Below are 27,740 nucleotides of genomic sequence, written 5' to 3' on the forward strand. Positions count from 1 at the left end.
AGCAACGGTTCCTCCCGGCTGCGCTCCCCCCGGGGCGAGATGGTCGGCGCCGCGGGGGGCGTGGCCTCGTAGCAGTGGGGGCGTGGTCAAGTGTCAATGGAAGCGTGATCACGGAGCGTTAGGGGCGTGGCGCTGTGGCATTGGGGGCGTGGCCACGAGATGTTATGGGCGTGGCCACGGGGTGCTGGGGGCGTGGCTCTCCGTGGCGCCCCGCCGCGCGCTGGCGCGGGCGCGGGAGCGGGGCGGGCGCCGCGGTGCGGAGCGGAGCGGAGCCGCCTCCCGCTGCCGCCGCCGCCCGGCCGGGGAGAGGCGCTGCGCTCCGGCCCGGCGCTGAACCGCGGCCTTCCCCTCCGCGCCCCCTCGGCGGACGGCCCCGGGGCGCGGGCAGGCGGGCGGGCGGCCCCGCGGAGCATGCGGGAGCCGGCGGGGCGGGCTGCAGCGGCGGCGGGGCGTCTGCGGCGGGGAGCGGGAGGAGGCGAAGGGGGCTGAGGCGGCGGTGAAGGGGGTTGAGGCGGCTCGGAGGAGCGATGCTGCTCGCTTCGGCCGTGGTGGTGTGGGAATGGCTCAACGAGCACGGGCGGTGGCGGCCCTACAGCCCGGCCGTCAGCCACCACATCGAGGCGGTGGCCCGTGCCGGGCCGCGGGCGGGAGGCAGCGTGGTGCTGGGCCAGGCCGACAGCCGCCTGGCGCCTTACATCATCGACCTGCAGTCCATGCACCAGTTCCGCCAGGACACCGGTGAGTGAGCCCGGGACGCACCGGCCCCACTCCTTGCACCCTGGTGAGGGGCTGCGCAGCCCGGCTGCACCGTGCCGCTGGGCTCCCCGGGCTGGCGTTGCTTTGCTTGGCATTGCTTGGCACTGCGAGCACCTGCCTGGACCTCCCCGGGCTGGCACCGCCTTGCCTTGCATTGCTCGGCACCGCCGACACCACCCGGTCCCTGCTGCACTGGGCTCCCCGTGCTGGCATTGCCTCTTCTTGCATTGCTTGGCACCACCAGCACCGCCCGCTCCTCCCCGCGCTCCCTTTGCACCGCACGGTGTCACCGAGGCCCTTCCAGCCCTGCCCAGTCTCGCCCTGCTTTGTGCTCCACGCCTGCAGCTGCACCACATCGCGCTGTGCCTTGCTGCCGGGTCCTATCCGGCGCTGCCCGGTCCTGCCCAGGCCCTCCTGCACTGAGCTGCCTGTGGTTGTGCTGCCCGCTCTCGGCTGCCCCGTTCAGCCAGGTGCTTTCCTGCCCGGCCTGACTCATCTGGCATCGCCCTGCATTTTCCTGTCGCTGTTTTACATTGCACTGCTTAGCGTCGGCTGGCATCGGGTGGTGCTTTGCTGCCAGGTCCTGCGTTCCCTGACCTGGAATTGCTTTGCGCTGTGTTGTCAGGCCCCGATCTGGAGCTCTGCTGTACCGTGCTGCCTTTCTAAGTCCCATATTGCTTTGTGCTGCTTTCTTCTGCATTACATCCCATTGCCCACCCTGCTATTGCCCTGCTGCACTGCCGGGTGCTGCGCTGCATCGCGCTGCCCGCTCGGGGGGTTGCATTGCCGGGCCCCCTATTGCATCATGCTGAGCTCTGGATTTGCATTGCACCACCCTGCCCTGCCTGACCTAGAATTGCACAGCTTCGCTTCGCGCTGCCTGGCGCCGTGCTGCTGGCCCTGCTGCCGGCTGGCCTGGTGATGCCCGGGCTTGTCTGCTGCTGACCTGCGTTACGCCATCCCCCCAGGTCCCTGGGTGCTGCCTGGTCTGACCTGCATGCCTGTAGCCCTTCGCTGGGTCGTGCTTCCCGGCCTCCTCTGCTCCTCTGCCCTGTTGCAACCTCCTGACTTTTCCCCCAGCGCTGAGCTGGCCACCGTTGTGCTGCCAGGATCATGCCCACCCCCTTCAGACCCTTCCTCTGGCCCTGCCCCGTGTGCCTGTCTCTGTGCTTCCCCTGAACCTGGTGCTGCGTGCTGCTGGGGGGACAAATCCTGCCTTGGGGCATGGCATGCCGTGGGGGGTGCCTGGGTTGGGGGCACGGGCAGGTGGGGCTATGCCCGGTTGAGGCAGAGGCAGGTTTGGGGGGGCGTACAGGGGGAACATGAGCAGACGTGGCTGTCCCCAGGGTGGGGAGCACAGACAGGTGTTAGGAAATACCCAGGGGATGAGCGCGGGGATGAGCGCGAGGTGCATGAAATTAGGGACACAGGTTTTTGGGGGTGGCTGTCACAGGGGTTTGGGCCCCTTCCCTCTCCAGGCACCCACATAATAATAGTAGGAAGGGGGCCTCGCAATGTCCCTTGTCCCTGGGCAGAGGACAGCCTGCTCTGGGGGCTGGTGGGGACCATGGTCATGGGGACAAGGGACCTTTGCTGCCCGGGGACAGCTTTCAGCGCCATCCGTCTGAGGGCTATTGTCGCCTGTGGGGAGGAGGCCTGAAAGGGGGATTGTTCTGCTTCCCTCCGGGTTGCCGGGAATGTTGGTATTTTGGGTCATTAAACAGCTCTGATTTGGGGGGGGGTCGTGACCCTGGCAGGCCCTGAATAGCTATTGTCCCCTTTCTTCCCCCGCTGAATGGGAGGCTGGCGGCCCTGCGCTGGGCTGGGGGGGGCACGCAGTTTTCCCACACCGTGGCCGGGGAGGGACCGCCAGATGCTGCATGCCATCGCTCGCACCGGATTAGGATAAATCACCGCTGTGCAGCGAGGCCCTGCTCCCCTCCGGCCCTCCTTTGTGCCACCGGGGCTGGCAGCTTTTCTCCCCCGGGTGCCCCTTGGCAGGATGGGACAGGTGGCCCGCTTTGCTTATTTTTAGCCCATTTTTTTTCAGGCGACCTGGTCGTGCGTGGGGACTGATGGTAGTGGGCATTTCCAGTGGAGGGCTGGGGGTTAAAAGGGACTGAAATTCCTGCGGGATTTAAGGGGAAGAGCAGTGCAGGAATGCTCGTGGTTCACCCCGGTGCCAGGGTGCCATGGGCTCACCGCCTCGCTGGAAAGCTGGAGAACTGGGCTAGTGATTTCTGCTCCTTGAGCTTTCTCGTTCCTATGGGAGCAAGCGATGGGATTTTGCAGAAGGGTGTCGTGACTCCACTGGCATGGGGGCAGCGATGTTCATGAGCTCACCCGATTTATTAACCAAACAACCCTGGGTCAGGGGCGAGCTAGAGGCGTGCTCGGGACAGGACACCGAGGCTGGGCACAGCCACGTCCTGCCTGTCCTCGTGCTGCTGTGAAACGACGCAGAGAGGAAGGCTTTTCCCTTGACTTAGTGCAGTGGAAAGGAAATACCTAGCGAGAGTAGGTGCAAGCTGCAAAGCCTTTGTGCTTTGCTCTTCTGCCCCACTGGGGCACTTGCTGACAGAAGAGCAGGGGCTGAGGCACAGAGTCCTGCTCCTGCTCCTTTATTCAGCCTTGCGGGGATTTTCCTCGTGCTGCTGGCTGGGTTTTCACTGCAGGACGTTTCTGCAGCTGCAGACTGGGGGGCTGCCCTGAGCTCCTCTCCCGTGCTGGTGCACATCACCACTTCTGGGCGCAGGTGCCGTGCCATGGCGCTCAGCGCTGTCTCTTGGCTCCTAAAGCTCTTATTTCCCTCTCCTGGCCCAGAGCTGAGAGGCAGACGGGGCCATGTCCTGCACCCCAGGGAGTCTGGGGCATTCCTAATTTCACCCAGCTTCTAAGGGAGGCTCCTGGACCATGTTTTGCTGCTAAGCTTGTGGTTGTGTGTCCCCATCAAGGCTGTGCCTCTGCGAACGTGAGCCTGGGGAAACTGAGGCACGCCGGTCCCGCAGCAGGGTGGGGACAGCAGCCACGCCAGAAAGCTGTCCCGTCCCCACACGGAGCAGCACCAGCAGGGCAGGTTGGGGTGGTTTCGTGGCGCTCCCTGCCTGCGGGTTGGTGCCTGATAGCATCTGTGTCACCCCCCCGGCAGGCACCATCCGCCCGGTGCGGCGCAGCTACTACGACCCGTCGTCGGCACCGGGCAAGGGCGTCGTGTGGGAGTGGGAGAACGACAGCGGCTCGTGGACGCCCTACGACATGGACGTGGGCATCACCATCCAGCGCGCCTACGAGAAGCAGCACCCCTGGGTGGACCTGAGCACCATCGGCTTCTGCTACGTCATTGACTTCGCCACCATGGGCCAGATCAACCGGCAGACCCAGCGCAAGCGCCGTGTCCGCCGCCGCCTCGACATGGTCTACCCGCTGGTCTCGGGCACCCTGCCCAAGTCACAGTCGTGGCCGGCCAGCCCGGGGGCGGCCGCGGCCCCCCCGGCACCCACCTGCGCCTGCCCCCAGTGCCTCCTGGTCATGAGCGTCAAAGCCGCCGTGTCCGCGGGTGGCCTCGGGGCTGCCACCCTGCAGCCTCGCAAAGCCCCCCCCGCAGCCCCCGCAGCCCCCAAAGCCCCCGCGCCAGCCCCAGGGGCCAAGGCAGCCGACGGTACGGCTGCGGCACGTGGCTCGCTGAAGGTGCTGGGCTCCCAGGGGGGCCGGCAGCAGGCGGCCAGCACGCCGGCACTGAGCTCCGTCGTCTCCGCCGCCAGCCCCCCCGGCCCCGGCCCTGGCGCCGGCAGCGGCAAGGCATCCCGCCCCGGCCTCGGCACCCTGAACCGCAGCCACCTGCAGCGCCTGGCCATCGCCCAGTCCCGGGTGCTCATCGCCTCCGGGTGAGTCCCGCCGGGTGCGAGCGAGGGGGTAGTTGCGGGGAGAACAGGGGATGTGTTCTTCTCTGACATTTTCCTGCATCCCTGAGCCTGAACGGGAGGTGTCCCGTGGGCAGAGGGGTCTGCTGGCCCCTCCTGGGGGCACCCCAGCACCCTGCGCGGGGTGGGTAGAATAATTCAGGCTGGAAAAGACCTCTGAGATCATCGAGTCCAACTGTCGGCCTGGCGCTGCCAAGCCCCCCGCTCTGCCCTGAGCACCGCCGCGTCTGGTGGAGCACAGTGCTGCATCTCAATGAGGGGCCGGGGGTGGGTGGGGGGCAGCACAAATACCAAAGAAAAGGCATTCAGGGCTCCTTGAGAAGGGGTCCTGCCAGGCCCCCGGCCTACAGAAGACACTTTTTTTTTTTTATTCCGGGGGGGGTTGGGATCATTTAATGAGCCTGTTTTTCCCCTTTGTCTGGCCCTGCCAGCAGCCTTCTGTCACAGCCTGGCCCCTTTCCTCTCCCTCCCTGTCCCCCCCTTCCCTCCCTACTCCTGACCCACCGGGAAACTTTCCCATGGAAGAGAAGCCTTGGGGAGGAGGGGGGGGGGAAGCAGCCACAGCTACGTGGCTGTAGGAGAAAGGAGGGGAAAAAAAAAACCAACACAACAGCCTGGCAAGCAGCGACAAAAAGGGGCCGTGAATAGTTGGAGACGCAGGCGGGGTTTCTAAAGAGCCGGAGAAAAGGCAGCGGCGGGGCCGGGGGGGCACGTTGCCCCCCATGGGGGATTCTCTATTTCCAGCCAGGGCCTGCTCAGTTGCTCAGGCAACTATTGTCTGGTGCCGGGCCTGGCTCGGGGGGTGAGGGATGGGGACGCCGTCTGTGGGCCCTGACGTGGCCTCCGTGGACTCTCCGCAGGGTCCCCACCGTCCCCGTGAAGAACCTCAACGGCTCCAGCCCCGTGAACCCCGCGCTGGCAGGTGAGGATGGGGCTGTGGGGGCCGACGGGTGCTTGCTGGGGAGGTTTCTAGGGGGATTCTGGAGGTTTGGGGTCTTGATGCTTATTGCTTTTCCACCCTTTTCCCCTGCGCAGGCATCACAGGGATCCTGATGAGCGCGGCGGGGCTGCCTGTCTGCCTGACGCGGCCGCCCAAGCTGGTGCTGCACCCGCCGCCTGTCAGCAAAAGCGAGATCCAGTCCATCCCTGGCATCTCCCACACCTGCCGCAAGACCACCAAGAAGCAGGCCAAGAAGGGTGAGACACCCTTGGCCTCTTTTTCACCTTTGGTCCCCTGTGGGCCCCGTCTTCTGCCCCAGCAGGGGATTTCTCCAGCGCCTCACTCCAGGCCCTCTGACTCTTGTTCCCCGCAGGTAAAACCCCCGAGGAGGTACTGAAGAAATACCTGCAGAAGGTGCGGCACCCACCCGATGAGGTGCGAGCAGCAGGGGCTGTCTGGGGTCTATATGGGATGTCCACGGGGCATTTTTATGTGGGACGGGTCACTGGGGACGTGGGCAATGGGGGTCTATGGTGGCTGTCCCCTGTGATGGCACAGGCTCCCTGCCCTCCCCAGGGTGGGGAGGTTGATCCAGAGGCACCCACCAAGGGCATTGGCCCCGTGTCCTGGTGCCGCCGGCTCAATCAGGTCTGTCTGTCTGTCTTTTTGTCTGTCTGACCCTTCTCCCCATCCTTGCAGGACTGCACCATCTGCATGGAGCGCCTCTCAGCACCCTCCGGCTACAAGGGGCCCCAGCCCGCCATCAAGCCCGACCTGGTGGGGAAGCTGGCGAAATGTGGCCACATCTTCCACCTCCACTGCCTGGTGGCCATGTACAACAACGGCAACAAGGTACGAGGCTGCAGCCCTGGGGGGGCCCAAATCCCCTAATTCCAAGACCCCTGCGCTGTGGTGGGCGCATCGGGGCCGTGGTGCACACCATAGCCACGTCCTGAGATAAAATAGTTCTTGCTGGGAAGGTGCTGAGGGCTCTTACCCCCCTGCCTTGATGCAGAGTTAATTTTTTACCAGCACTTTGCTGGAAGGGCTGATTCAGAAGCGAGGTTTGCGTGGGTATTTTGGTTCTCACCGTGGTCGATGTCCTTGCCTTCTCTCCTGGGGTTGGTGGCAGTGAACTTTGGTGCACGTGGGTTTGAGTGGAGACACAGCACCCTGCTTTTCCAGCTGCAGGTGGGCTTTTCTGAGCCCTCTGCAAATGGCTGTTTTTTTTGACATTCCCTGGAAAATGTTTCACATCGCTTAGAGGTTTTTTTTTATTACGCCTTCTGTCTCCGTCAAACTAAAACAAAAACTAGAGGTAGGGAAAGCAGTGAGGACTGCAAAACTGATGAGGAAGAGAAATTCAGACCTCAGGTCTTTCATTAAAGCTGATCTGTAAATTCTCCCAGCCCTCCCCCACCACTGCTGGAGTTTTTTTGAAACGACTGGGTGTTTATGATGAAAACGGTGCTCAGTGGTGTTCTGGGTGGTGCTGGGTAGTTCTGGTTTCATTGTTTTCCACTCCTTTCCTCCTCTCAGGATGGCAGCCTGCAGTGTCCGACCTGCAAAACCATCTATGGGGTGAAGACGGGGACGCAGCCCCCGGGGAAGATGGAGTATCACATCATCCCTCACGCGCTGCCCGGCCACTCGGACTGCAAAACCATCCGCATCATCTACAACATCCCCCCAGGGGTGCAGGTGCGGCCCCTGGGGAAGCGTGGTGGTGGAGCTGCTTGTCTGTGAGCGTGTTGTGGGAAATCGGGGGTAAAGCCCTGCAAAAGTGTTGACACCATTTGCTTGGTGGCAGGGGGACACGGTGTTTTTTAGCGCTGTTGTCAGAGTATTGCCTTGCACCCAGAGCATGCTTCTGAGCTCTAAATTTATTTATTTTTTATTTCTCTCCCACTTCACGCTGCAGGGACCAGAGCATCCAAACCCGGGGAAGAGCTTCACTGCCCGCGGCTTCCCCCGGCACTGTTACCTGCCCGACAGCGAGAAGGGCAGGAAGGTGAGAGAGGCTCACTGGGGTGGCTTGAGCTGGCGAAAGTGTCCTCAAGGGTGTATTGAAGGGGAGAGGGAAGGGAGCAGCTCTTTGGCGCATGGGGAGAAGCAGACGTGGCTTACACAGCCAAATCCAGATGGAGGTTCGCTTGGGCTTACCTGGATGATAAGCATGCCCTGAGCGAATGTGGGTGTTGACTGCAGCCCCCTGCATCTACCTTGCTGCCTGCCTTATCTCCCCCTCTCCAGGTACTGAAGTTGCTGCTGGTGGCCTGGGACCGGCGCTTGATCTTTGCCATCGGGACCTCAAGCACCACGGGCGAGTCGGACACGGTGATATGGAACGAGATCCACCACAAGACAGAGTTTGGCTCCAACCTCACTGGCCACGGCTACCCTGACATCAACTACCTGGACAATGTCTTGGCTGAGCTGGCGGCCCAGGGCATCACGGAGGAGAGCCTGGCCCAGGAGAAGGACTGAGACCGCCACGGGGAGGGTTGCCTACTGCCCCCCCTGCGGATAAGGCAGCACCCCCTCAAGCAGGGGCATCTCCAGGCTGTCTGGGGGCATGGGAGAACGTCTTTTGGGACATCCCTTCCCTGCTGGCAGAGCCGGTTGGTGCTCTGAGCCACGGGGGTTCAGCGGGCCTGGCCGTCCCTGCCAGCTAGCCGCTGTTGTGTGCTGTCCTGGGGAGCTGGGGGTCGCCATGGGCAGGCCAGACCTCTCCCCTCTCCTCGCCTGGGTCCCTGATCCCCCTCCCAGCACCCACCTGGGGTTGGGACCCCATCCTGGTGCTGGGCGGAAGGGGTGGGAGCAGGGGTTGTGGGGTGGGAGCAGGGACTATGGGGGTCCCTCTCGCTCTGGCCCTGCCTCGTCCCTTACCCATTTGTTTGTTTGTTTGTCCCGTCTGGTACCTCCTGGGTGGTCTCTGTCCACAGAGGTTGGAGCGGGGGGGCCCTGGTCCACCTTAACCGGCCCCTCCACCCCATATCCCCTCTCTTCTTGGCTGTGTCTGAGTTGTGTCCTGTGGGGTCCCCTTGTCCGGGCTGCCCCTGTGCTGGGAAGGGGCTGAAGGGTGGTAGAAAGCCGAGTGTGGGGGGCAGTATGTCTCTCCCCCACAGTAGTGGGTTCCTTGAACTGTTTGTATGGGGGTGTCCCCGTGTCAAATTTTATATACCTCGTGTTTTGGGGGTTTGTCGTATATATGTACATATAGGGCTGGTGGTGTTTGGGGTGGCAGCCTGGCAGCTGGGAGGACGTGATGTGGGGCAGGGGCTGAGCCTGGTGATGCTCGTGATGGGGTGGGGGTGGCCCAAAAGCAGTCGGTGCCCCCCAGTGGGGGTCTCTGTTGGATCCCATCCCCTCCCTGCTGTATCCCAGCACGGTTCCAAGACTAGACGGTCCCTGGTGAAGTTTTTTGGGGGGCTGGGCGGACATGGCTGGTGGGGGGAGGACAGGGTGGCTGGCAGTGGGTTGGCACAGTGATTTTGGGGCTGAAGGGGTTGATGTGTGGGGGGGAGGTAGGGCGGTGGTGGGGAGGGGGTTTGCATGGCATCTTGTGGTCCCCACCAGCCCTGGGGACTTCACAAGGCCTCTTAGAGCCACATGTGGGACAGGGGTCCCAGTGTCTGGGGTGCTTCATTGGGGAAATCCTCCCCATTGCTCTGTGCCCACTTCTGGCCCCCACCCCGTGAGAGAGACCCCGTTTCAGCGAGCCAGGCAGGGGCAGCGCTGCGGCTGCCCAAGCTGCCCCCTGTGGGGTTAGGTCCTCCTAGTCCCTTTTTGTTTAGCCCCCTTTCTCGGCCCACTCCTGCTTTTCCTTTGGGGTCGGTTTGCCCTCTGTCCCGGAGGCTGGCGGTGTGGGGTCTGTCCTGATGTGCGTCATTCTGTTGTCATCGCTGTTTCTCCTCTTTCCCCCCCATCTGCGGGCTCGTGGCCGCCAGCCGGCCACCCCGCAGGGGATCAATAAAAAACGGATGGTGGAGGATGCTCGCTGTCCCTGCGCGGCCTGGACTCTCTGTTGTCTTCTGTCCGTCGTCTGTGTGGCCAGGCGAGTGAGGGGACACCCACGGGGAGGGCCAGGCACCTCTTGTCCTGCAGCCACCCTCCCTGTAGGGTGGCCAGACATCTACCTCAAGGGAGAAAAATCTCTTCCCCTAGGAAATCCCCTTCTGGGCAGTTCTGCAGCAGTGTGATTTCTCCTTGCCTGCCCCCCGGGATTCCCCTGCTGCAGAAAAACCCCAGCTGGAGCTATGCAAAACCCTCGTGTGATCTCAGAGAGGAAGGGACCCCCCCACCCTCCCACGGTGCTGGGTTGCCGGCTCTAACATGACGCAGCCTTTTAACAACATCACTTTTTCCTTTTATTTTTTAATGCCTTGTTGCCTATGCAATTAGTTGCTGGCTGAAATAAAACTGATCCGTGCCTCTCTACGTGTGTGTATATCTACCACGCTAGATATACATGGAGTCGGGGGGGTCCTCCTGTCCCTTCGCTCCCTCCTTTCCCGGGAGACCAAGCGTTGCTAATGCTATCTGTGCTGGCCTTGGGTGTCAAAAATATCTGGGGGGGCTCTATGGGGGAATGGGGGGTGGTCCAAGGGGTCAGGCACTGCATGCATCCTGAGCCCATGCTTTTACATGTAGGTACTCTCTGCAGTGGAGCTGAGACTTGCTGGTGTCCCATTGGGTCAGGGAGGGGGTGTCGCATGGCTTCCCCCTGCTCTTTGGGGGCAGCTTGGGGTTTCCTTGTCCTTTGGCACCCCACGGGCTTCAGGGGCTGGTTGGAGGGCCCTTTTTGCTGTCTCTGGGGTAGAGAGGAGGCATGGCCTGCGATGAGGTATGGGGTTGTTTAGTTCTCAAGCGACAGCTGCCTGGGAGAGGGAACATGGAGGCGCGTATTGTGGTGGGTCACGGTGATGGGACAGCCCCAGGAGATGGCGTCAGAAGTCAGTCAGGGAGTCTGGAGCGGGAAGAGAGGCTGTGCAGCACCGGGGGTGCTCAAGGCTGGAGCTGGGGGAAGCCTTGGGGCCTCTGTGGGGATAGGGGCTGAGGGGCAGGGGGGTGGGCAGGGGGGGCTTTGCCTAGACCGGGGGCTCAAAGCATTGCCCAGCACTGGGACCTGAGGGATGCTCATGCCGTGAGCCCCTCCGTCTCTTGCTGGTACCCCTCACCCACACTCACCACAGCGCTGTCCTCCGGGCTCCCCACGGGCAGGCTGTCCCCTTCCCTCATCGCCCGGTACCCCCTCATCCTGTACCTCCAGCGGCCGTAGCTGACCATGGCCAGGAGGGTGGCCAGCCCCACCACCACGGCCGCAGTCACGCCAGCCACCTCGCCCCCCGTCAGCCGTCGGCCCCTCACCATTTCGGCTGCACGCTGGATCTCGGCGGGCTGGGCTGGCCGCCACACGCGGCTCTGCCCGTCCCTCACCCAGGCGCTCTCCCCATCCCCGCTGCTCACCAGCACGGTGTCGGTGGCCGGCAGGTTGGCAGGGGGGCGGGTGAAGGGCGGCAGGCGAGCGGGGGGCAGCGAGCCCCCCGTGAAGATGCCGGCCTGGACGCAGTAATCCACCTGGCAGCTGTCGCTGATCAGCGCCAAGTGCTGGCTGAAGCCCGCGGGGCAGCGCTTGGCGTAGGGGTCTTCGGGGGTGCCATGGTGCTGCCCCCCCAGGGGGTTCCCCGCCTGGCAGCTGAAGAAGCCCCCAAAGGGCACGGCGTACTGGATGCTGCTCTCGTAATCCTGGCTCACACACACCCTGAGGTCGTCGAAGAGCTTCAGCTGGAAGTACCCCGAAGGGCAGGACTGGGCGCCGGTGATGGGGTTGGCGCTGTGGCTGCTGAACAGCCCCCCGAAGAGGTAGCCTGAGTCCGGGGGCACCGTGCCCTTTGCAGCACACCAGTAGGCACTGAATTGAACCCGGGAGAGCCAGAAGACGTCCTGGCACACGCGGTGACAGAAGATGCCCAGGGTGCACTTGTTGTGGCACTCCAGGTGGCTGTGGCCTTCCTCCCGCTCCTGCATGCCCAGCAGCACCGGGGTGTAGGCAGAAGGGCAGGAGAAATCCCCCGTGAGGGGGTTCTTCTGCTCCAGCGCATGGCACAGAGCACCGGTGTCAGGGCCAGAAAGCCCAGCACACTCTTGGAAGACTCCCCCAAAGGTGAAGTTGGTCATGGTCCCCTCGCAGGAGCCGTCGTCAGCATTGGCGTGGAAGTTGAAGTTCGGCGAGGTGGCATCGGTGCAGCCGGGGTAGGTGTTGAAGGTGTAGTAGCGGCGGATGGCTGCCTCCACTCGCTTGGCCAGCTTCTTCACCGTGGGGGTGGGCAGCTCTGGCAGGGTGCTGGGGCTGATGAAGAAGTACAGGGGCAGCCCCGAGCGGTCGATGGCCACCAGCTGGTTGCTAATCCCCTCCTGCCAGGTCTTGAGGGTGATGCCTGGGTAAAAGGGGATCCCACCGACACTCTCCACCCTGGAGTTGGTACGGTTCTCCAGGTACTGCTTGGTGAAGGAGGAGCTGGTGTCCAGGGAGCCCTCGGCTTTCATATTGACGATGCTGTGGAAGGCTATGCCGGCTGAGGCCGTGATGGCATTCCGCATGGCCCAGCTGTCCTTCAGGAAGGTTGTTTTGATCTGATCTTCCTGGACCAAGCTGGCTCCAGCATCCACAGAGGTGATGGTGTGGGTGCCGTAGTTGAGCACCAGCAATTCAGACAGAAAATCAGCCATCCGTGTCTGGTTGTTCTCCAGGTGGCTGGCAATCACCATCAACTGCTTCTTGAAGCTCTTGTCCAGAACCGCTCCTGGGTCAGTCTTGACGGTGTAAACCAGGTTCCTGACTTGCACTCGGGTGGTGAAAGCCTGGTCCTGTACTTGGTGGGTCTTGGTCTGGTGGAATTCTTGAGAGAACTTGCCATTGATGGCAGAGAAGAGGGACAGTTCCAGGTTGATGGAGGAAGAGGTGACGCTTTGGTAATTCCTCCAGGACTCGATGATCTCGGAGTTGATGTCCAGGTTGCTGTGCTTGCGAGGGATGGTGAAGATCTCATCTGGGATGATGTAGGACCCATCTTCAGTGGTCTTGCAGAGCGAGTAGCCTAGGTTGATGACTCTGCCCATATCCAAATTCCTCAGGTTATCCCAGCCCCCACCAGGGAGGACTTCCAGACTCGGGACCTTCAAGGTCTTCTTGCAGTCCTGAAGCCCTGAAGAGGGCAACAGCTCCTGGGACAACTCAGCCCCTCTACTCACAGCTGCCAGCGCCCAGGTGAGGATGACCACCCTCAGCACCCGGATCATGGCTGAGCTGGGGGGACCGTGGCAGACGTCTCGCTGCTGAGGAGGGAGCTGGGGAAATGAGGCAGTCGGGGGTGCAGCTGCCGGGTGGTTCCTCCTCTTGGGAGGAGGTTGAATTAACAAGGGGAAAGGAGAAGTGAGAGCTGGTGAACGTGATAAAGGGCTGAGAGGAGCTGAGAAAACAGGGTGAGGGGCAGAAAAGAGGTGCCTGGAGATTGTTGCCTCCCTAAAGTGAAAGCTCCCTCTCCCTGTGAAAGCTGCTCTGCTGGAGATGGATCGAGAAAAAAAAATCTCTTTTTCAGCACTGTACTAGCACCTATGCAATGCCATTGTGTGAATCTCCCTTGACTGATGCTTCAGTGACGCTCCAGATCAGCCCCTGGCCACCCCAAATGACCCTGGCTCTTCGTGCCATACATGAGACCTGGCCCCAGCACTACAGCCATGCTCATGCAGTGGGGTGAGATCTGGCCCTGCTCGCACGAGCTGTGCTGCAGGGCTTTTCCCCGTGGCAGGGGAGAGGCAAGGCTGCTGGCCATGCAGGGAAGGAAGCGGGAGGAATTGGGGGAACAGCACGCTGCTTGTGTCTCCTGGCGAGACAGCTGCCCGAGCCCCTGGGACAGGCCTTGGTGTTTTTTGGGGGGGCCCTCCATGGTGACCAGGTTCAATGTTGCCCTCTCCATCACCCCCATCCACATCAAGGCCTTCTGCAGCCACCTGTACCCAGTTCCCCTGAGGGAAGGCTCCTTCCCTTGGTGTTTCTGGTTGAGAAGGGCACCTCCTGCATGGGGCTGCAGAACTGCTGGTGGCCTCTGGCTGCAGCAGTCCGGTCACCTGAAGTGCTGCTCCTAACCTGCCCAGGGGTGCCTGAGCCTGGCTGGGCACCATTTTCAGAGATACGGAGGAGCAGCTGCGTATTTTGGGTAATAAACAGTTAAATCCATTTCTACTGTGAAAGCTGCTTACATAGCCATGGTTCTTTCCATATGGACTGGTTCATTTCCCCTATTTTTGCTGGTAAGTTCCTCTTTCCAGGACAAATCTGGCAGAGAACGAGGCTGAAGTGAGAGCTGCGGTGGGGAGAGGTGGACATGTGTGCGTGCCTTTTGTAGGACAACACCACTGACGAGCTGTGGGACGATGCAGGGGAGAGGGAAAGCTGGTTGGGACACCCAGCCCCATTGTGGGGCCCTGGAGGAGCCAGCAGTCCCAGGAGGCTCCCACAATAACCTGGAGACTGTCTGCATTTTGGACTGTTTTAAGTCTGACTTTGAAGCTTGAATGGTGACCCTCACAGTGATAGCTGTGGCTGGCAATGCTTGTGATCTCTGGGATGGGAAGAGGAGAACAGCCTCACAAGGGTGGATGAGCCACCTCGTCCCTCTGCCATGTGGGAGCAGAGCCAAAACGGAGACCGGGGGCTTCTCTGTGCCATCTCTGCTTCTGGGGGACATCTCATCCTGTAGTGGCTGAGACGCAGCAGAGCAAGGCAAAATCTGGCTAGTGCACACAGCTTGGGTATAAAAACCAAAAATATATCTTCTGCCTGATCTCTGCAGGGAATGAGCAAATGGTGAAGTGGGTCAGTGGGCAATGGGAGGGGAGGCAGAGCCCTAGACGGGGTGCTTCCCTGTCGGAGAGAAGGGAAGGGGAAGCAAGGGAGGGTGGCAATCAGCTGAGCTGCAGACGAGGCAGCAGGAGGGGGAAAAGCAGTCTGCCTCCCATTCCCTCCTCCCCTACTCTGTAAACAACAGAACAATTTAAATGTTCAGGGCTGGGGACGAGGAATGGGATAGAATCGCACAGTTCCAGAATGGTTGAGGTGGGAAGGGACATCTGGACATCATCTGTTCTGACCCTCAGTTAGGGTCAGCTAGAGCTGGTTGCCCAGGACCACGTCCAGATGGCTCTGGAATATCTCCAAGGAGGGGAACTCCACAACCTCTCTGGCCAGCCTCACCTGGCCCCTCTGTGAGTGGCTGGGGCAGCCGCAGAGCTCCCCCGTTCCCAGCCCCAGCTCTGCCCAGGGTGCCCAAGTCCTGCACAGCACCAGCCTGGGTTGGGGACCATCCCTGCCCATGCCATCCCTTGGGGAGCAGCTGGTCCTTGCTGCTCCTTGATAGAGGCTGCCAAATTTGCCTGTACTTTATTTTCTATACAGATGCTCTTTTACTGTTAACAACACTGTCGCAGCAGGGGATAGTGTACTTAAACTGCAACATGATTATTTCTAGTCTTGGACATTGTGGGAATCTTGCTTTAGGACAGAGGTCAGGCGGTGACTTGGGTCATCAAACCTACCCTCGGGACTGCAGGCACTGTGCAATACAGCCCTTTGTGCAAATGTCTGGGCATGGGTTGGTGGGATGGGCTACATCCTTGTGAAGTTAGTGGCAGATTACAAATCAGAGTAGTGGGTTTGTTTTGTTTGCTTCTTTGTTTTTCTTTAGTTGGCTAATAAGTTATCTTGGGAGAAAGGAGGTGTTCCCCAAGCCAGCTCTATCTGTGCTGGAAACCCAGTTAAAATCCAATTGCAGAAACGATGACTGTCTTGAATCATTGTTCCTCTTTTGCTGTATGTTCAGGTTTTACCCTGGGATGATGAGGTGAGTTAAGGGCCTAATTCTGCACTGGCCACCCTCCATATGGCTTTCAAATAGCTGAAATTCGTGTCCATGGGTTTAGTTGGGTGACCTCAAGCAAATCTTGGTGGGCGTCACCTCTATTGGCTGCTCATAGCTCTGCTAGTTTCTGTTAGCTGTGACTTCTGGGATTTCTTTATTTTTTTATTTTTTATTTTTTATTTTTATTTTTTTTTTCCTGGGAGGAACTTCTAAATATTATGATACTTAACTAGTTAAGGACCATCAACTGTCAGTTGCTATCACAACTGCTGCAGTTAATTGGCTAGCTAATTAATCATGGCAATCTTATTAATTATGTTAATGATTTCACTCCTCTTTTACCAATGCTAAAGGACATAGTGAATATTTTGGGAGCAGTAATCCTCTAGCACCTCTTCCCTCCCATTCTTTCCCTGGATGCTGCTAAAAGTAGTGATGGGGTGGTTCCTTCCGGCAGTGCCATGTGGCAACAGGGTGGGCACTGACTTGCAAAGGAGCTGGAATCCCTCAGTGCAGCAGAAACTGCTGCGAGGTGTGGATATATGTTTACAGAGTACTATTTTCTGGGGATCTGAAGCAGATTGGGGATTTATAATCCAGAAGGCAGCTGAATAAGTGGGCTATCGAGCTTGGATAGAAAGACCTACCTGCAAAGACAGAACGGTGGAGGGCTCCCCCTGTTTGCTTCTCTTTTCTTTTGTCTTCTGATCACTGGGAGTTTTTTTTTTTTTCTCCCACTTCTGAAAAATAATTGTTATAATCTGCTGATGCCTGTATTTTTTTTTTTTAAAGATTTTTGCAGAGGATGCTCATGCTCATTTGAAACGAAAGGTCTGTATGGATCCATACCAAAGATTGGACTGACCTGGGACTCCAAAATCAAGCAGATTTGGAGATTACAGCCAATGTGACCTCACTACAGCCAAAGTAAGCCTGACTAAATTATTGGCCTTCTATGCTAGAGTGATGCATCAGTGGACAAGGGAAGAGCAACTGATGTCCTCTACCTGTACAGACATTTTACATTGTACTAGTTTTGGCTAGGACGGAGTTAATTTTCCTCCTAGTAGCTGGTATGGTGCTGCGTTTTGGATTTAGGATGAGAATAATGTTGATAACATACTGATGTTTTAGTTGTTGCAGAGCAGTGCTTACACTAAGCCAAGGACTTTTTGGCTTCTCGTGCTCTACTGCCAGCAAGGAGGCTGGGGGTGCACAAGGAGCTGGGAGGGGACAGAACCAGGACAGCTGACCCCAAGTGGCCACAGGGATCTTCCATACCATATTAAGCAATTCTACTGAGCAATTAATATGGGGTGGCTGGGATTTGCTGCTCAGGGACAGGTGTCAGTCAGCGGATGGTGAGCAATTGCATTGTGCATCCCTTGCTTTGTACATATTTTTATTATTACTACTGTTATTATTATGACTTCTCTTTCTTTTCTGCCCTGTTAAACTGTCTTTATCTCAACCCACAAGCTTTTACTATTTTTTTTTTCTGATCCCAAAGCTTTGTGCAGCCTGCAAACTAGACCTTTTGTAGCTACAAGTTGCCAAGATCTTTTACTATGAGCAGATGCTCACAGAGGACCCGGTTAATGGGCCAATATATTGCAACACCAACCACAGTAACAGATGCTGTTTTTAATGGAAAATGAAGACTGGCTTGCCATTTTATTATTTTTTAATGATTTCTCAAAAATTTTCTTCTTTATTTGGACTGAAATGTGCCAAATATGGTGACTACCAGGGCATGGCACAAAAGACTCATGGAAGCTTAGCATGTGATTTACAGAACGAAGAGTGAGCAAGAAAGATGTTTTCATTTTGCCCGCATGAGGCCAAAACAAGCCTGAAATGCCTGGCAAAAGGACGGTGCTGCATGTGTTGGGCTCAGTGGACAGAAGCAGAGAAATCTGGGTTGCTCTGGACCACAGCCCGCTTTTCTTCTGTTGAATCAGGAAATGTTCTTCTCAACATGATGACATCCCTTAAACTGAGCTCCTTTTTTTTTTTTTTAAGTTGCGTTTTCCAAATGAATCTGCTACTCATTTTTTTTCTATCTCTCTTGGCTCTACATCTGAATCTTTCATCTACCCCTCTGTCTTTTGGTGTTTGTCTTGTAACAAGGTGTGTTGTAAGAGAGTGAGGATGGTGAAAAACAGCATGGCGAGGAAGCCTACAATAAAGCCTGGGAAATGGCCAGGAGAAGCCTTCTGCCAGAAATGTAGAAGAGGAAACCGAAGACGTGAAGATAGCCCTCAGGGGGTGCTTTTCTTAGCCCTCAGATGCCAGCAGAGAGAGGAGATGCTGCTTGATGGATAAGGTGAGTGCTGCTCAGTCCCCATATCAGGGAGTAGCTGTCGTAGTACCCACGGTGATAATAAGGCCTGCAGTTCTTGGAACTTGTTTCCCATGGCATCGATTCAGGGAGCCCTGTCACTGTAAGTGAAAATAAATTCTCAATTTTAATTTATTGTGAAAAGTTATATTCAAGTTTTGTACAGAAAGCCTGGAGGCTTACAAAGAAAGCGAGTGAAGATAATCCTTTAAAGCAAATGAAGCAATTCCTAATTAATTTTAGTTCTTAAAACATTTCATTTTGCTTATTTATTTTACTTTAATCATCTCTTGTCATTCTGGGGCATTCTCCTGCAATTTTTACTATTTCACGATTATCAAGGGACTACTTAAAATTGTCTCGAGTGTTTCTTTAAAGCAGGTGGTTACAAATGGCTTTAGGGATCTTTTGTCATCCAAGCGGGGGGCTTTTAGGTGACCCCACAACCAAAGAAGGATTAAACTGGCTACAGCTCTTAGTTGAAATACTTTGAGGAAAAATAAAACCCTAAGATATATGGGTTCCTAAGTGATTCATCCATTACGTTCTCACATACCTGTTGCTATCTGACTTCGCTGAATGAGCTAAGAAGGGTTAGGATCAATAGAAATGACTCTTTGTCACGACAGGTAAGATCTGGACTAGATTGCAGGATTCACATAAATACAAATTCATGATTCTTAGCCAAAAAAAAAAAAAAATCACATGAAGTGTACCTCGTGTATGAGATGTCTTCTGTGGTTTATCCTGTTAGGCCACTAAACACCACAGGGCCATTGACTCACTCCCTGCACGCCTGAGTGGGATGGGGGAAGAGAACTGAAATAAGAAAAAGCGTGAGAAATTGTGGCTTGAGATAAGTATAGCTGAATAAGAAAGAGAAAAGGAAAACAAACCAAAACAAATGATGCAGAACAAAGAGGAAAAAAGGAACAGAAAAGAAACCCTGGATGAATTGTAACTTGTAATACTGGCAGTGTGCTCTGGCCACCTTTGTGCTGGCAGTGAGATAGTGCCTATGAAAAGTCTGTCCGTGCTATTTATGTCTTCCATATGAAGAAAACTCTTGTCCCTAGAAGATGAGGTCGTGGAGGGAGTGGAAGGATTCAGAGCTGGGCCCAGCTTTGTTCCCTGCTGGTGTGGTCTTGTGGTTTAACCCAGCAGACAGCTGAACACGACACAGCTGGTCTCTCACTCTCCCTGAGAGTGGGGGAGAGAATCAAAAAATTCATGGTTGAGATAAAAGGACAGTTGAATAAGAAGGAGGGGAAAAAAAAAAAACTAACCACAAAATAAGAAACAAAACAAGTGATGCACAATGCAATTGCTCACCACCAACTAACAGATACCCAGCCTGTCCCTAATCAACAGCAGCCCCCGAGCCAACTTGCCCCCGTTTTATTGCTCTGAATGGCAGCATATGATGTGGGATATTCCTTTGGCCAGTTTGGGGTCAGCTGTCCTGGTTGTGTCCCCTCCCAGCTGCTTGCGCACACCCAGCCTCCTCACTGGCAGGGCAGGGTGAGAACCTGGAAAGTCCTTGGCTTCGTGTAAGGAGTCCCCAGCAGCAGCTGAAACATCGGTGTGTCATCAGCACTGTTCTCATCCTAAACTGAAAACAGCACCACACCAGCTACTAGGAAGAAAATTAACTTGATCCCAGGCGAAACTAGGACAATGCTGCAGAAATAACAAGTTCATCCTGGTGTTAAGGGGAGCGTGTTTCCACAAAAAAAGGCAGGATCAGTGAGGTTACAAAATTAGAGCTAATGGGGATCTCAGTTGCTGCTGATTTTATTTTTTTAACAGGCTCAATCACAAGTGAAGAAGAAAAACTAGTAACACAAGTATCTTTGGAAAAAAAACAAAACCCACAAACAAACATATTTCAGACAGGTTACTGTGCACCTGGTACAGAGTAAGGGCCACTTCAGATGCTCAGGAAGAGCATGTGCAAATGGAAGTGCTTCTTGCAGGAACCGCATGGGGCTCTGCAAGAGAAGAGCTGCAAAAGATTTGTCTCAGTGAGAGAAACTGCTTGGCCCCAAACTGGTTCCAAATACCTTTGCTGAGCAGGGACTTGCACTAAGATCTATTTCTAGAGCATTTCTATGAATCCAAACCAAACTTCTTTCACTTGCAACTTAAAATTAATTATTTTAGACCAAAGTTTAAATTTCTAGTGCAGACAAAATGGACCAGGTGTTTTGTGTCAAAATGAAATAGATCCACATTTTTCTACATTGGAAATGAAAAAGGTCTTTCTGAACTGGTTGAGATACCTCTGTTTAGTATCCTCTCTGTCCATCCTTAGTGCCAAGTTCTGCTGCCGATTTTGAGCCTTTGAAACACTGTTTTGTTTTTTTTTTTTTTAGCCTCCTCCAAAGTATCCCCACCAAAATCTTTCACAGATTTGTGAGAAATAGTGGATAACTATTATCAAGGTTAGCAACTTATTTCCATACAAAGGTTTTCAATTCTACAGATGTCTACCTGCCTCTTGCAAAAGCTGAGAAACTAGTTACAGGTGGGCTACACCAGGAGAAAACTGCTTTTTCCTTCTGCCAAATTGCTAGTTTCTATATTTCTTCTGATTCTACACATATGAAAAGAGAGATGGGGGACAAGAGTATCTAGGTTTTCTCTTTTCTTTATATGCATTTATTTGGGTGTGTAAAAACTGTTCTCTGCTATGCCCACCAGTTTGCCATTGCAATTTGGGATATGGCTCCCATAATTTGAATAATTTGAACATTGGTGGGCATTGAGTTAATATTGCCAGATCTGCCATATAGAGAAGGGATAGGTTTTCTTTCCTGTGACACCACCAATGGGACCATAGGATGAGAGAATAAACATCTAACAAACACAGGGTAAGTAAAAAGGAGTTTGCTCGTTCCTGGTCTGTGGCATGATCTATGGCATTTGAGTGATAATTGAGGTGTAAGGGTGAAATTTAAGTTGGATATACCTTAAAATTAAGGTATTGTTGCGCATAGAGGCTGTGTCTGTGTGCATACTGAGGACACTTTGTCTTCAGTTTCCAGAGTGGTCGAGGGACTGAGATGTAGAGATGAGAGTGTGGACTGAGGGAAGATGGATCAGAGGAACTGCATAGCTTCAGCCTCTACCTGGCTTTGCACAAAGCCACTACCTGTTGTAGCAGGTCTCCAGGTTGGGATTTTGGACCATCTCAGACATTCCTCTGGCCATCTCCTGCGCTGAGGTCAGCACATAGGCAGTATTTGTATGCCTCGACATGTTAATTAATATCCTGGGTGGGAGCGTGCTAGTCCTGCTGCAGGATTGACCCAACTGGATGCAGGTAAGATACTTTCAAGCAGTCAGCAGAAAGTGTTCCTGCAGATGCTGAAATGTGACACAAAAGACAATCTGCATTTAAAAGATGGAAAAAAAAATGTGCAGAGTTTAAAATAAGAAAAATGATAACCCATGCCCTGGAGATGGCAAGTAGGACCACAGGCCAGCTATTTAGTAAGACCTGAAAACCCTGGTTCAGGGGTCACCCAATGTAGGTGAAGATGCTGCTGCAAGCACCTTTGCGGTGGAGGCTATCATCACCAGCTGGGAAGCCTGGCAGAGCTTGATTAACCACTTGAGCCTTGCTTTTCTCATTCAGACCTTAATTTCAGACCTTACCCTGAAATAATTCAGTGCCATTAGAAAATACTGTCACCACTGTAGGTGACTAGGTCACTAGGCTTAAAGGAGAGTGGTTAATTATTTCTAATTAGCTTAGAGCCTGCTTGCAAATGGGATTTGTCAGGAACTTGTCTGTGTCACAGACCTGAGGGCAGCAATAGGCTGTAATAGCTGTAATCAGCCTTGCACGCCCTCACCTCGAGCAAGCTCAGCAGTTACCACCAGGAAGGTTTGGTGCAGGGGCACTCAGCTGGTGAGAAGAAGCTTGGCAACACTACAGCAGTGAAGGTACACACAGATTATGAAGAAGCCAAAAACAGGTGCCTTACTGAGGTAAGCAGCAATGAGGTGAGGGATGTGGTCATAAACTGAAAAGGGTGGGTTTGTCATGATGCAGAAAAAGCATTTTTTCCCCTCAGAGGACAGTAAGATGCTGGAAGAGGTGCCTGGAAGCAAAGCTGTGCAGCCTCTGTCCCTGGAGGTGTCCAAGAAAATGGAGAAATCCCTGTCCCTAACCAGGATATTGAACCTGTTGAGGCTTGCATACAGACATCCTAAGATACGTTTCTAACTGCTTTGTGAGCAGGCTGATTTAATGGTCGTGCCTGAATATGCTGAAGAGCCAAAAACCTTGCTTAAGCCTCCACGTGTGACTTGGAGACATTAATGTTAAATCAGCCAAGATATTGAATACGATGCACTGGTACATCGCCAGAACCACGCAGGATGCTTTGCTGTACTGCCACTGCTCTCTGCTGGCACGAATACAGCACAGCAGTTTCAGGATGGAGCTAGTTTGTGGCCCATAACGTGTTTTATGCTTACCATACCTCGTGCCTTAACATCTCAGGTGATACCTGTCCATTCTTTCACCTGCTGTTTCCTTTCTGTAGGATAGTGCCTTGCAGCCTCCAGCGAGCTAAAGAAAGCCCCAGGAGCTTGTTCTGGTGAAGCTGAGAGACAAATAACTGCTCCCCTTTACAAACCATGGCCCAAGGCAGACAAAAAAAGGGAAGAAATACCACAGAGAAGAAGCCCTGGATGAATTGCAACTCATAATACTGGCAGTATGCTCTGGCCACCTTTGTGCCAGCATGAGAGAGTGCCCGTGAAAAGTCTGCCCGTGCTATTTGTGTCTTCCATGTGAAGAAAACTGTTGTCCCTAGAAGATGAGGTTGTGGAGGGAGCAGAAGGATTCAGAGCTGGGCCCAGCCTTGTTCCCTGCTGGTGTAGTCTTGCGGTTTAACCCAGCAGGCAGCTGCACACGACACAGCTGGTCTCTCACTCTCCCTGAGAGTGGGGGGGAAAAATGAAAAAATTGTGAGAATTCATGGTTGAGATAAAAGGACAGTTTAACAAGAAAGAGGAAAAAAAAAAAAGGCAAGTCTTTGGTCAGTGATCGCATCTTCTGTCCTCAGCAGCTTCCCACCTGCCTTGCTTTCAGCCCAGGTGAGATTTATGCACCTGGGACACCTCCATCCCCCAGCCACTCCACTTCTGGACCAGCTTTGCCAACGTAGTTTTCTGTGTGGAGACCAGGACCTGCATCTTGGATGTGGTGGCAATGCCCACCCAACCCCCTGCAGTCAGCAGCATCGCTGACTCAATTCTCCTGCAAACTCCCTGTGCCAAAGGGTCCCCAGCCAGGATGCGGCCCCGCTCCGTGGCTTGGTGATACGAGGTTCCTTGCTTGTTCGTGTACTTACACAGTAAGATGTTAAGGTATGGCAGAGAAGACATTTGGTACATTTTTGTACCCCAAATACTGTTTATCTCTCCATCTTTTGTGAGTAGAAGAAATCAAGGTATATCAAGAAATCAAGGTTGCTGTCAGCAGATTGCTTGTCTGCAGCTACAAAGCTCTGAAAACAGACTTTCTATTATGGGAACTCTTCCTAGAAAACTTGGGCTAGAGTCCAGACAGACTCAGCTGCAGTTCACTGTCCTGCTTTCTCTCTTCTTTTGCAGCTTTCTTTTTGCTACCGAATGAAGCCATTGGCATTTGGCTGTGCAAAGCCAACGCCTCCCCGAGAGAGCTGGCTGCAGGGGCTGCTCAGGAACTGGCTGGGCATCAGCTGGAGTGTGGTGAGCACTGTAGCTTAACCGTGGCAGGCAGCTAAGCACCACAGAGTGGCTCTCTTACTCTCCCCAAGTGTACACTCTCATTGTGTGTAAGGGTTTCTTGGGAAGATGAACGTGATCACTCTTTGCCCTTCCTCCTTCGTTACTCCAGCTGTTATTGCTGAGAAGGGCGTCACATGGTGTGGAATATCCCTTTGCTCCCTTTTCTCATCCATCCTGGTTCTGTTCTCTCCCAGCCTCTTGTGCACTCCCCAGCTTCCTCTCTGGCAACAGTTCTTTTCTGTGTAAGGACGCTTACCACAAACCATAAATCTAACCCTAACAAACTCCCCATACCTACCCTAACACTGAACCTGACCAGGAAACATAAGCCTCAAGCCTTAAACACTAACTCTAACCTTATGGTTAAAACCCAATCCTAAGAATAACCTTAATGCAAACCCCTATGCTGTACCTTGACCCTCCTTAGTCTAACCCTAATCCTATCTGTCAACTGAAACCTCACTGTAGATCTATCCTGAATCCCTAACCTATATATACCAAGCCTGACCCTGTCCACTATTCCTGTTTTTAATTATAACACAAACTTAAACCCTAATCAATAATCTGAGACTCTTCCAGAAGCCAAACACGAGCACTAATCTGGATCTGAAACTGAACCCTGACTGTAAACTTAAAGCACCCCCCTAACGCAAACACTGACCCTAGAGAGTACTAAGGTCCAACACCCACCCAGTTTAGGGCTCCCATGAAATACTTCTCACAATGGAAAAATTCTGGTAGCCCTCAACATCCTTTGACAGTCCTTCCATAACCCCGCTCAGAAAAAGACTGTGCATTCTCTCTCTCTCTGACTTCATCATAAACCAACCCTCTCCACTAACCCTTACCTGAATCCCTAACCATAATCCCCCCCCAACCATACCTAACCATAACCCTAAACCAAACCTTATCTTGAACAATCCCTAAATCCAGCTCTAACCCATACCTTTAACTGTAAACCTAAAGCCAAACCCTAAACGTAGTCCTAAAACTTAACCCTAACGCTAACGACCATAAACCCTAAGCTCTAATCTTAGCCTGTTTCCATGAACACTAACGCTAAACCCTATAACCACAACTTGAACCCTAATTCTAATTTGAGACAGAACCAGAACTTGGAACCCAAACACTAAACTGAAACAGAACCATGAAATCTAACCCTAAGACAATCAGACAATCACAACCTAAGCCATAAACTGAAGCCTTAGTTTAACTTAATCTATAACCTTGACCTCACCCCTAATCTAAATGTGTTCCGTAGCAGTAAGTTTAGCAGTAACGCTAACACTAAACCTAACCCAAATAATAAATTCTAAGAATAACCCTTATCCACAAACAGTGCCCCAACTCTAGCAACACCCTAACCTTAACCCTCTCCCCAGACCTAAAGATAAACTTTATTGCTAACTGAAACAAACCTTAACTAATACTAACCTTAAACCTAACCCAAACCCAAAAGGTAACCCTAACTTGAGCCTGAACACTAACCTATTCCTAAATCTTATGCTATTTCTTTTTGCTGCTGTTGTTGGTTTGCCCTCATCTCTGGAAATCCTCCTCTCCAACGTTCATATTCTTTTTATTTCAAAACAGAATATCATGGTTAGTACGACTGTTGTAATCTGCCATCTAAAACTAGACCAAAAAAAAACAAAACAAAACCACGCAACATGATTCTTCTTGACAGAAAGGAGGTGTTGTGAGATGAGCTCTCTGGGAAATTTATGAGACGTCATACATGCTTCCACATGTATATGTATGTGCACATATATGCATACATGTAGCAAATAAAACCAGCTGAATAATATGAATAACATATTTCCTAAATACATTAATGCAGAATAATGCATTCTACGTTAAGCTCCAGTTACTTGTCTACTCCCATTATGATCTTCTGGCTGAATTGCTTGGTATGATGTTCTTTTGCAATCATGCAATATTTTTCTAGTTTCAAGCACAGCTATCGTTTAGACTTTGGCCATCTTCTTAGGGGCCAAAAAGGTCTTTTGTAAAGCAAAGTACAGGCAGGGATTGGGATAGTTGCACAGCTATGGTGTTTTAATTTTTTATTATGTGGGATTTTGTGCAGTGTAATTGAACCTTTTACGTCTAAGCTCCTGTTTGTAGCTTTTGATGGTAGATAGGCTGCATCCTTATCAGGGATAAAGAGGACATCAGGTTGAACTGGTTTCAAATGCTTCAAGAACAGGTTTAGAGATGAGGATGATTTCAGAGAAATGATCTCTTCCCTATGCTGTCGCCATGTATCAGAGGGCCCTCCGTGGTAACCAGGTCTTGTCTCAGCAGGGACCTGACCTCATGTTTTTCACATCCAGCCTGCCATTCTGTGGCTCCAACACTATTAACCATTTCTTATGAGACATTCTCCCACCCCTGGAGCTCCCCTGCTACAACACGTCAGCAAGGTCCTCCTCTTTGCCTTCTGTGGCTTTATACAAACCAGAGCCTTTCTGGTCATCATTTCTGATCAGTACCTGCATCCTTGGCACCATCCTCTGGATCCACGCGGCAGACTGCAGGCACAAGGTCTAATCCACCTGCACCTGCCCTCTGGCTGCTGCTGGGTTATTCTACAGCTCCCTCCTCTTCCCATATTTACTGCCCAACTCCAGGTAGTCTCTGGACACAGACAAAGTGATCTCTGCATTTTATACCGTTGTCTTCCCCCTGCTGCACCCCCTTGGTTTAGGCCCTGAAGAAAAAGAGGTGAAGGGAGCCCTAAGGAGAAAAACAGAGACGTTGTTGAGTGTTTTCTCACTTATTTTCTTCAATGCTGAAGAAAGATACAATGTGTTTCTGGTACAATATATAGAAAAAATACAAGTGATAGGATCCACTTGACTAAACATAGATGACTTGTTAGGAATATCTACATCTAAACTAGCTTCTCAGGTCATTTTTGTATTCGTAGGGAAAAAATAGTCAAATTTGGAGGTGGTTCACTATCATAAAATATATATTCACCTTACCATAAAATATATACCCAGGTCAGATGAATCACCCTGGAAAGATCTTTCTCCTCAATGTCCATAAAGGCACTCTATCTCAGAATGCACCAGAAAGTCATGTTTTTTCAGCTCACATTATTGATGTTTTGTTTTGTGTGAGTTGGCACAGGCAGTGGGAACAACCCCAGCCCCACAGCTAAAATGCTAAGAGTAGATTTCTGCTCGTTACCTTGCCAGCTTGGGGATCCCCAAAGCAGCACCTGGGCAGAGGCACACCAGTGGGGACGCAGGCACTGCCAAGCTCAGTTCCTGCCAGAAGCTCACCGCCTGCTCTTTACACTTGTTTACCAAGGGCTCTGTTTTTACTAGCATACTGTGATCCTCACTGTGCTGCTTTTATCTTCTCTGTACCAAGGCCAGGAGCTCATGTGTCCAACAGGGCACCTCCACATCTACCAAACACCTGTTACCTCAACACAGATGTGCTACTTGCCAAACACAGAGAGCACAAACAGCAGCAGGTACAATTTATGTACTTCTCTACATTACTACTTGCCAGACTTTACTCATTCCCACCTGCAAGGTCACTTGAGTGTATTTACAATCCTCCACTGCCTTCCCTTCTGATACCATCCTCCTTGCCAATCTTTTAACCCATTCCTCCCAACAGTTATGCAATCAGCAGTGATATGATCTTACAAAACAAATACTCCAATGTCGAGGTACAGCTTTGTACCTTACTGGTGTCTGCTTTCAGGACAAGCCAATAGTAATTATATCCTGCTGAATATAATAGTACATCATGGGTGAAGTGGGTTCTGCTTTGGCTGCACAGCATTTCATATCATTTCAGCACTGAACACTTTTTTGCTGGTTTTATGCTTGCTGCTATCTTCAGAAGCCCTCCTATTTGTCCTTGTACACCCCTTGTCACTCTAATCTGCAGCCAAATGATGGATTTCTTAATCCCATCCCTTGCAAGCCCAAGAAATGCTCCTGTATTTGCTTTGGCCCTTGGCAACCTGTTCTTGCAGAGTGGTAGTAGAGAGGATATGACTGATTAAGAATCAGATGCTGACACCAGCAGCCCTTCAGGCTTGGCAG

The 27,740-nt window shown here is 53.4% G+C and overlaps 2 protein-coding genes and 1 long non-coding RNA gene across 3 annotated transcripts; 2 read left to right on the forward strand and 1 right to left on the reverse strand.

Moving 5' to 3' along the window:
* The first annotated feature begins 420 nt into the window (after positions 1-420).
* DTX4 (deltex E3 ubiquitin ligase 4) lies at positions 421-9,636 on the forward strand. The gene is made up of 9 exons (XM_040558623.1): positions 421-738; positions 3,905-4,640; positions 5,537-5,598; positions 5,712-5,873; positions 5,990-6,051; positions 6,316-6,468; positions 7,156-7,317; positions 7,538-7,627; positions 7,870-9,636. Exons 1-9 carry the CDS (start codon positions 528-530, stop codon positions 8,101-8,103), a joined length of 1,872 nt encoding a protein of 623 aa, XP_040414557.1. The 5' UTR covers positions 421-527; the 3' UTR covers positions 8,104-9,636.
* A 326-nt stretch (positions 9,637-9,962) lies between these two features.
* On the reverse strand, positions 9,963-13,002 carry MPEG1 (macrophage expressed 1). Its single transcript, XM_040558622.1, has one exon. It carries the CDS (start codon positions 12,916-12,918, stop codon positions 10,756-10,758), a length of 2,163 nt encoding a protein of 720 aa, XP_040414556.1. The 5' UTR covers positions 12,919-13,002; the 3' UTR covers positions 9,963-10,755.
* Positions 13,003-15,908: 2,906 nt separating this feature from the next.
* Positions 15,909-21,391, forward strand: LOC121070713. Its single transcript, XR_005820180.1, has 3 exons — positions 15,909-16,071; positions 16,332-16,466; positions 20,921-21,391. It is a non-coding gene; the product is annotated as an uncharacterized LOC121070713 (long non-coding RNA).
* The last annotated feature ends 6,349 nt before the right edge of the window (positions 21,392-27,740 follow it).

The sequence above is a fragment of the Cygnus olor genome, chromosome 5 (genome assembly GCF_009769625.2).
Source record: "Cygnus olor isolate bCygOlo1 chromosome 5, bCygOlo1.pri.v2, whole genome shotgun sequence".
Taxonomy (NCBI): Eukaryota; Metazoa; Chordata; class Aves; order Anseriformes; family Anatidae; genus Cygnus; species Cygnus olor.

Bases quoted from the DNA above. Each gene is read 5' to 3' on its own strand.
- MPEG1 (XM_040558622.1), bottom strand. From the start codon at position 12,918: ATGATCCGGGTGCTGAGGGTGGTCATCCTCACCTGGGCGCTGGCAGCT.
- DTX4 (XM_040558623.1), top strand. From the start codon at position 528: ATGCTGCTCGCTTCGGCCGTGGTGGTGTGGGAATGGCTCAACGAGCAC. The intron at 5,874-5,989 runs GTGAGACACCCT...TGTTCCCCGCAG, and splicing joins CAAGAAGCAGGCCAAGAAGG to GTAAAACCCCCGAGGAGGTA. The intron at 6,052-6,315 runs GTGCGAGCAGCA...CCATCCTTGCAG, and splicing joins TGCGGCACCCACCCGATGAG to GACTGCACCATCTGCATGGA.